Raw genomic sequence first — 10,307 nt, 5'->3', positions numbered from 1 at the left:
ATTTATCACAATTTGAAATAATAAATAACTAGTAATAATAGATGTGACTTAATTAAATGATAAACTATTACATAATATAAAAAAATGATTTTGATTAACAGACAATCATTCTATATTTCTAAAAATATTTCATTTTCTATTACTAAATAATAATCAGGTAATAATTAACTTTTTTCTAACAGAAATCCTACTCTCGAGGTTTAAGATCAAAGAATTGTTTTTACTGATATACGTGTTTTCAGACCCAACAAACAAAATATCACTGTAGTACCAATACAATACATCCATTGCTTAACTTAGAATTTAAAACCTATAAAATATTGGTTACTGTGTAAATCCAATGCAAGTAAGTTTCCAGTGTTTCTCATCATTAAGACTGTACATTAAGTTAATGAATATTATGAATTGATAAAATTATTTGCATAGGACAGACAGATTATTTAGATGTTTCTTAAAAATAAGTTGAAACTAATCGCTGCAGAAAATTATTTCTATGGATAGATTATATAACTATAGTATATAAATATTAAATATTAATACCTAGTATGACTGGTATGGTATAAATAACTATTTTTCATCAACATTAAACATGGTTAATGGTTATTATTTATTATATTTTAAGTCAATATGTTTTAATTTACTTTGAACAAGTTTCATATTTTAGTGATTTTGACGATTTTTATAAAAAAAAATTATTCACTTAAAACAATAATAATATAATATTGTTAAAAAAATGATTGTTACCACATATATTCGATGTCTTATATAAGTAAAAAAAAAAACTCGAGAATATCCATGTACCACATATGAACATGTTCAATATTGTATAATTAACAATTCAAATTGTAAATAATAAATTGAAAAAAACTAATAAGTTTTCTGTAAATTCTATTATTTATCAATAATGTATAGCTAATTAATATTAACAACATATAATACATTTCCTTTATATATATGTACCTTGTAAACTTCAAAATATGATGTTTATAGATTTTAAAACCTAACTAAAATATTGAAAATCTCTGATACCCTACTAACATTTTTTTAAAAACGTTGAAATGCAGTTTTTTCAACTAATTAGAAGATTATTCATATTATATTAATTTTCTTATCTTCTAAACACTAGGGTACAGAGAATCAAGTGTACTCTCTAGACATATAGGAAATTCACAATCATTTATCATCACAACTGTGAAATTCTTATGGAAAAATGAGTTTTAATTATACACCTATTTTAAATAACTTTATTTGCATTAATTTAATTTATTGGTACATCAAAAGTTCAAATCAAATATTGAATATTATACTATGCAAGATATAAAATAAGAATTTAAAAGTCGTTATTATATTAAAATCCAAATAAGTATTTTTAGTAGGAATCTATGAGTTTTTATAATGAGTACAAGCATTTAGATAAAACTCAAAACGTATAAAAACTATACAAATAAATAAAATAATAATTAAAAGATTATTAATGTTATTCAGTTCTAACTTGTGTTTATTTATTTTTATTCTATAGAAGATTTTCCAATCTAATTAATATTGAAAAAAAAATTGCCTGAACAAAGTATTTTACAATTTTTCCATTTTCGGTTGCGTTAGTTAGTATAAAGTAAAAATGTATAAGATTTAACTGTTGTGGAAACGTAGTGGAGTCTTAAATACATCGTACTTTTTAATTTCGCTACTAGATGGCGCAACTTATTTACTTTTATATTTATTTTATTATTTTTTCTTGATTTAATACCCTCTAAAATATCCATAATAATATCCATACTAGTTGAAACAGTCAAGTATTAAATGATTTATAGCTTAAAATAAATAACTTATAATTTTATCTGAAAATTGCTAATTATTTTTTAATTGTTTCTATAGGGTATGTAATAGTATCGTATGTACGCCAATTATGATTGTTCATTGCAATTTTTAATTTCCGCTGAATAGTAGATGTAGTGTACAACGATTTGTTTCTAGTTTGTGGATAGAATGTGATAATTGAATTATCATTTTTTTTGTCTTTTTTGTCCTTAAATCCTATTCTAAACGGATCGATGTAACGATCATTGGAATGACTGGGCCACTTCTCAAAACCATTTCCAAACTAAAAAAGAGTTAATACTATTATTTTTAAAACAATTTTGATTTGTTTTCAAGTTAGACAAAATGTAAATAAAACAATTTTTTTATAAAAGTATAAAAGTATAAGCAATAAATATCTGAAAATGAATGAATTAAATTGTTCAAAATTGTATTTTCTACTGTTAGCATAGATATCTAAATAGTTGATGTATTTTGTATGTAATTATACCAAATTATATTTAAAATATATAATTATAATAATTAATAGTTTAATTTCTAATATATTTACGAAAAACATAAACAATTTATGTTTGTTCTCAAGTTATTTAACATAATTTAATAGTATAAAAATTATTATCGATAAATGTATACTTTATAAACAATATAAATACATATTATATTAGGTATATAAATAATAATAATAATAATAAATAAATAATTAGGTATATAAATAATAACAATAATAAATAAATAACTAGGTAATAATTAAAAGGAATATATTGTAACAGATAAAATATAAATGTGAGATAGATTTTATAAAATCAATTTATATTTTGCTTCGCTGACAATTATTAAACTTATACATACAAATACAATATAATGTGCTAATAAAATATTTATAGATAAGTATTTTTTTTTAAATAGAAATTTTATCGATGAAGTTTAAAATGTATAAGAAAATGCAAATAAAGTTTATAATAAATATACGATATAACGTAAACATTATATACATGAAGTCATACTTACATTTTTTATTGTTGAAGATGGTACAAATGGTGTACCTTTAAAATTGGTTTTTGAAATCATATTGTACGTTGGCTTTTGGTCATTATTAAAATAAGGATTTTTTTCAAAGAATTGTCCTGGACCACCCATTAAAAATGGTGAAGTTTTGTTCAACTTATCTTTTTTATTATGTTCTTTCACGTCGTTATATGGACTTGACCTACAAGTTAATATAAAATTATATTTTTTTTTTATAATTGATTTATTTTCAATTTAGGTAAATGAGCACAATATAAATTCTATGTTTTAAAATCACACACATTTAGTGAAAAATAGTCTGCATAAAATCATTAGAGATTAATGAACTATATAATTATTAATCTACTATGTTGCTATTATATGAATTATTAAAAATATTATTTTATGTAATATATTATTACATATCTGTGTATAAACATATTTTAAATTATATATATATTATGTTAATAGTTATTAAACCAAAATGAATAATGTACTTCTGAATAGGGTTAACAAATATTGTTGTAATCATAAGGTAGAAATACTACTATGATATTAGACCTATAGAAGACAAACTATTGCATATACTTTATTTTTGTTTTATCGGTGGTGCTTGAAAAGTTTATTTACATTTTGAAATGTTAAGATGGGTTTATGTTAATGAAAATTAGTAAGTTATAAATTTGTTTTTTTTTTTTTATAGTTTTTAAAAAATAGTTTTTCTTTTTATTCAAAAATAGATACTTATTTAACATATTTTTACAATTTCAAATTCATATGTTTTATGTATATAATTTCAGTAATAACTAATTGTTATTTTATTCGAGAGCATTAAAATATGTATTAATATAACACTTGTGTATCCAAAATTTTAAATTTACATAAGTTACTTGTATTCAGGGAATGGACTAAATCCAATATCAGCATATCCCGGTCCTCTTGTGTTAGTTGGTTTAGTTATCATGTTTGGTGGCAATTTTTCTTTCTTTGGTGAAGGATTTTTTTCATTAGACATTGCTAAATCGACAATTCAAAAATAAACTTGGTCTTAGTAAACATTAAAACTATTAAAAAAAAAAAAATACATTTTTATATGCAAGCTATAAATTTACAACCTGGGAGTTTAGGACCAAATGTTCCGAAATAATCACCAGCAGTTGAATGGTGTTTTGCAGGACCTGAAGGTATAAAGGGCTGTGTACTAATTTTTGTTTCCTTTTTTCCACTTGTAATAATATTAAAAAAAAAACAAAATATACACAAATTAATAGAATTAATAATATAGGTAAAAATAAATATAACTTTAAATATTGTTTAGTTTATTTATGCATGTATTGATGATTAATTACAATTGCATATCTACCTAAGCCAAAACAGGTATACGATTTTACCAGTGAGTTTTATTATTTATAATTATTTTTAAATTATTATATGTTATAAAAACAGTATATTTATAAAGTTATATAAAATAATCTAGCATTAATAGAGTTAATATAGCTAATATACAAAAGTTAAAGTTTTGTATTCTCAATATATTTTAATGCGTGCAATATACATTGAAATTTGTATGAATATTTATTGTATAATTAGATGGTATGAAGATAGTAATAACATTTGAAAATCTACTAATCAAGTTCAAATTTTTATTTTATTTTAAAAGTATAAAAAAATAATACAAATTCGTTAAATTACTAATCACTTATTATTATTAGACATTCCTGATTGTGGTTGCCACTTTTCATTTTCAAACAACCTCTTAAATTTTGGATCAAAATAGGCATCTTGAAGGCCTGTTTTAGTTTTTAAAATACCTGGATACATCTGAGACTTTTTCAAATCTCGTACATTGTCTTCTACAAGTCATAAATTAAAATTTTATAAAATAAATATTTAAATATTATGTATCTGAAAAAATTATGGTTATACAAACTCATAATAGGTTGTTGATATTTGTCACCAATCATATATGGCATCTCTGAAAACAAACCAATACGGTCCATGTCATATTTTCCATGGTTTTTACCCATATTATCAAAGGTGCGTGCTGTCATTATGAAATATTTTAAATTATTTATATAAAGTTACTTATAATATTATTACAAATAAAATGATAAATTATGTAGACGTGTAAAGACTTTAATACTGTTTAAACAACTGGAAATGGAATTTCTTTTATTTATAAATAAAACTCTAAAAAAATGGAAAATTGCCTTAATTTGTATATCATATAATAAAACAAATTCTATCGTTATTTATGTCATCTATAATAATTAATATTATTTATTAAAATATGATAGATTGATAGTGGCCAATAAATATAATAGCTTTAAAAGAATTTATTATATATTTATAAGACAGTAACACATAAATGAACTTTTGAGGAAAATAAAATACGCTCAATTCTTCAATAGAATTGATGAAACATTTGATGACTGAAAATCTAAAACATACTGTTACCAACAAACTGATATTTTAGAAGAAGCTGATTACCCGAATATAGGATCTAATATGTACTCGTGATTCCCTATTTATATCGAAATATTATATTTAAAATATGAATATGTTATTTTCGGTTATTAATGTATGGCAATTACCAATAATCAATTTATTTAATTTCTAAGTACCGAAACTGACGAATACCGGATTTCAATTTATACCTACTAGTAATAACGGTTTACAAAAAAAAAAAAAAAAAATACCACCAGTCCTATTTTCAATTTAACTTCAATAAAATAGTAAAAAAAATATAGTTTATTAAATACATTACATATAATATTACTAAATTAATGACTGATTTAGTTAAAAATAGGTATGTGTCAATTAATTTCTATCAAAATGTATTTTTTGAATTATAAAATATAAAAAAAAGATAGGTACTTAGTTATTATAATTCAAGTAATAAATATTCAACCTTTGGTTAATGAGTGTTGAACATTTGTAATTTATTTTTGCTCCTTGTATCCAGAGAATGCACTGAATTCAATATCGTTACATCCAAGACCTATTGTGTTAGTTGATTTAGTTATGATGTTGGATAGTAGTTTTTCTTTCTTTAGTAAAGAGATTTTGTGATTAGACATTGCTAAATTAAGAAATTAAAAATAAACATTAGTCTTAGTACCTAAACATTGAAACTATTTTCAAGATTTTAAACTATTTATTTAGGTTCATAAATATATAATATTTATTTTAAAATTTAAAGAAACCTGGAGTTTTTAGACTAAAAATTCAAAAATAATCATCAACCGTCCAATGATGTTTTATAGGACCAATAAGCATAAACTTGTCTGTAATAATTTTTGATTTTTTTTTTTTTTTTCTATTAGTTTAATATTTTGAATTTAAATTATTATTTATTATATAAAAAATAACTGTAGAAAAAAATAATAATTATAACAGCTGTGAAGCTTAAAACAATAAATACATACCAAAATAATAATAATGTGTTAAATATCAAATAAATAAGTGTTTTATTATGACTATTTCTGTAACTTTGAAACCTATTTAAAGACTAATATTAATTAGTAAAACCTATAATTCATATATTTAGCTTAAAATCTTAATTTATGTCTTAATGTAGGTACCTATATTGTATATAATAAAACCTTATCACTTCAAACTAAAGTGATATTACCAACTACAATACTAAAAATAATAATCATTGTGAAAGTGACTTAAAACTAAACCTAAAAATGTAATTTTCTTTTTATTGTTCTCAAAGAAAAGCTAAATCTAGTTTTCCATTTTAGTTTCTATAGTATAATAATAAGTTTACTTAAAAAGTTGGATTAAAACTATTTAAAATTGTAACGTTTTTATTTGCATATATTACAACAGCCTAAACAACATATTATATATTTTTTAACTAGATATTTCCTAAATTATATTCATATTCTAATATATTATATTCTACCAATATACGTAGTAGATAGTAATAATAGCAAATTCATAATTTGGACTAAATTATCATTTTAATTGTTTGGGTACCTACTATCTACCAAATTTTTAATGAGTAATATAATTTATAAATATTTTCCAAGGGTATTAATGAATTATTATGAAATTAAATTTCAAATGTCATACATTTTTTTTTTTTTAAATTGTATTTTATAATAATGAAAGATAGCTAAATTAGATTCTTTTATAGTAAATATGTTATGTATTTCGGTTTATTTTTACCTACTGTTAAATTTTACTAATACAGTTTTTAAGTTGAAGCTTAATTAGTAAAATGTGTTATTTTTTATTAACATATTATAATTCTTGTTTAACTTTCAATTGAAACTTAATTGTTTTGAATTATATAAATAGCAAATACTCAGTTACAATAGAAAACAATATTTTTTTTTTTTAGACTACTAATAAAAAATAAAAACAGGAATATTACCTTCCCCCCTTAAAAAAAAAAACAAAAACAAAAAACCGACGTAAACGATAATTTAAGCATTGAACGAAAGTTTCACAATTTAAACGTAGTTGATTTTACATTTATAAATAATATTATATAATTATATAATTTGTGTATACTTAAGTTAATAGTGTATGTTTCATACAATATGTCTCATGTTTTTCGTTGTCTTAATTTTATTATTATTCATCATCATTCGGCATCGTCTATCGACTTTTTGTCTGAACTGTTATCTGTTATTTATAACTTTGGTTAAACAGTTTTAAATTTTTTCATAGATTGATTTCTTTTATATGCAATGTAATAACACTGAAAAACGGGATAAAAATAACCTCGTTTGAAGGTTATCCGGACAACGGATCATAATGATCAACAAAGAGACAATCTCGTTTTAAACGAGACATCTGATCACCCTAAGTACTTATGCAACAATCGGCTACAAACAAATACAATTATTATTATTGGTATAAACTTGTAAGAAAAATGCACTGTAACACGTTTTATCAAGAATTTATTTTCTGAAATGTAAAAAATTGACAACCTAAACGTTTTAGTTTTAAACAAAGGTTAAAGTTTAATAATCTTGTCTTTTATTAGATTTCTTAGTAATATAACTATAATAGTTAGCAATATTACTATTTTTAATATTAATATATCTAATACATTTATAAATCTGATTATTCTTCTATATTTCTATAGTTAACTTAATTAATTATTACGATTTAAACAATTTTTGTGTACATTTATTTCAAACAGATACTTATTTTTGATTTGTTTTTAGGTTAAGTAGAATGTTAAAAAAAAGAAAGAAAAATTAGATTACCGGTAATAGGATTTTTGAACGGAGAAAAAAAAACCACTGGGAATCTGATTTTGATTAGATTTTAAGTAGCAGCAGCTTCTCTCATAAAACTCTGACCCAACTCAATTACAATCTAGGGTACCATAAACCTACCTGGAGCTATTCTATAACTGAAAATAAACTCCTTAGAGGTTATCAGTTCTAACCGATGATATATTTCTTATTGACGACAAAGAATGGAAATTATATATTATTATTATTATTATTATTATTATTATTACATTTAATATATTTTATATTATTATTTACCGCCGATTCCGACTCGTTAGTTATTTTTTGATTATTTAATATTTATTTAATATAATTTATAATATGTATATCTTAAAGCTATTTCTAATGCAACAAATGGCCAATAATTGTGTACTGATATATAAACATAACTATAAAAAAATTAGTATAATTCGTTAATAATCTTATTATGAATTTTAAAAATAATCAGAGATAAATTTTATGACATTATATATTACAATTATTGTATTATTTTATACCAAAATATTTTCAAATAATAAATTATTATTAAGGAAAGCTTTTAAAAGTGTTTGATCTTGTTTCTTATTAAATTCTAAATTAAGATAATAGTACAATATGTACCTAATTAATATTTTATGAAATAAAATTTTATTCATGATTTATAACAATTTAGCTAAGATCTAAGATAAAAAATAAATAGCTGACCAGTGGTGTAATAACAGAGGGGATTTGGCGGGTATCGTATCTTCCCATGAATTTTCTTTTTTTTAGGCTAGTTAACTATATATTTTATTTACTAATATTATTGTATAATATTGGATATTTTGCAAGTATTTGTTTCCATGTCACATGCGAATATTTATTGCACTAAAAAGAGATAATTATAATATTATTAACACAATTAGTGTTTTTTTTTTTTTTTTTTTTTTTTGGGAGGGTTATAGGTTAAATGTAAAAACATTTCATCCCCCCTACATACATGACCAATAACAAATATTCAATCAACAAAATAAAAAATACATTAACTTCTAGACTTTATACATTTGCCTGAATAATTCGTATACAATCAATTTTAATACAAGTAAACTCTTTAAATAATACACAATTAGTAAAATTCTATAAAAAATACATTTTTTATTATACATTTCTTAAAAGTTATATTGTAAAATGTTAGTATAGTTTTTTATTATTATTATTATTATTTTTTTTTTTTTTAACGTCAGTTAGGTTGTTATCTATAGGTTGTTATAGTAATAGTCGAGTGAATCTCGTTATTATGTAAAGCAATCTAATAGATGTGTTAAATTGAAATTAAAAGATGAATCGATAATGTATATTATAAATAATAAATTGGAAACAATATATCACCCTTTTATAATTCAAAGAATATTTTATTTTAAATCTATGTAAAAAAAAAAAAAATGCTGATAAAAATTATGGTACTTAGGGTTTTTTGTGAAAATTTGAATGAGGTAAACTTATAGAGAATTTCATATTATTATATTTTCAAGTCCTCGTGTGAATTTAAATAGTATACATCGTCAACTATAATATAATTAGGTAGCAAATGTTCAAAATTTTAACCACTTTCGTAAAAATTCTAAATTTAAATCATCATCAAAAGTTAATACGAATTCATTTTTTTTTTTTTTTTATTACATTAATAGAACTCTTAAATAATCTTGTATTAATATGTAAGCTTCTTAAAAAAATATGAGCCGATTTTTTATCTACAAAACAAACAAAAATAAATCAGAAATTTTAAAAATAAATAGCTCATAAAAAGTGGTTAAGTATTTTAAACAGTATATTTGATATTAGGTATAATGTAAAAAATTAATAATATATTTTTTTTAAATTAAGTGTTTTAAATAAAATCGTTTCTTTTTATCTTATATTAAAACAGAAATTTTTTTTATCTTAAGAACATTTTACGTAATATTGTTATTATCATAATAAAATCAATCTATTTCACATAATATTTATACGTTTTTATGCGCATACGTCTACAAAACACAAAATGTAAACTATAATATTATTACTATCACAATATTCGTATTCAAAATCATATTATTATATAATTTACTAATTATATATTGCATCATTAAATTATTTTAGTGGAATATTTATAATATTATTTTATGATAATTGTACACCAAGTAACTATGTAAGGTTAAGTTAGGTTTATGTGTATCATACGTATATTATAACAACGCATGTTATATTACGCAGATTTATGAACGC

General features: G+C 21.4%; 1 protein-coding gene across 5 annotated transcripts; it reads right to left on the bottom strand.

Annotated features, from left to right (window-relative positions):
- Positions 1–1,511: 1,511 nt before the first annotated feature.
- On the bottom strand, positions 1,512–6,141 carry LOC114122397 (UPF0602 protein C4orf47 homolog). Of its 5 annotated transcripts, XM_050197534.1 has the most exons (8): positions 6,030–6,141; positions 5,735–5,905; positions 4,754–4,867; positions 4,523–4,676; positions 3,939–4,048; positions 3,714–3,840; positions 2,827–3,025; positions 1,523–2,101 (listed from the first exon to the last, which is right to left on the bottom strand). In XM_050197534.1, the coding sequence occupies exons 3-8, from the start codon at positions 4,848–4,850 to the stop codon at positions 1,853–1,855; spliced, it is 936 nt and encodes a 311-aa protein (XP_050053491.1). In that variant the 5' UTR covers positions 4,851–4,867; positions 5,735–5,905; positions 6,030–6,141; the 3' UTR covers positions 1,523–1,852. The 5 variants fall into 5 exon arrangements, with proteins under 5 accessions (XP_050053494.1, XP_050053493.1, XP_050053492.1 ...); XM_050197537.1 differs by lacking the exons at positions 5,735–5,905; positions 6,030–6,141 and having other exon boundaries at positions 1,512–2,101; positions 4,516–4,676; positions 4,750–4,848; XM_050197536.1 differs by lacking the exons at positions 5,735–5,905; positions 6,030–6,141 and having other exon boundaries at positions 1,513–2,101; positions 4,516–4,676; positions 4,754–4,852.
- Positions 6,142–10,307: the final 4,166 nt, after the last annotated feature.

This window comes from Aphis gossypii, chromosome 1, assembly GCF_020184175.1.
Source record: "Aphis gossypii isolate Hap1 chromosome 1, ASM2018417v2, whole genome shotgun sequence".
Lineage (NCBI taxonomy): Eukaryota > Metazoa > Arthropoda > Insecta > Hemiptera > Aphididae > Aphis > Aphis gossypii.
The sequence above is the reverse complement of the archived record's forward strand: the minus strand, read 5'-3'. Positions and strand labels throughout refer to the sequence as shown.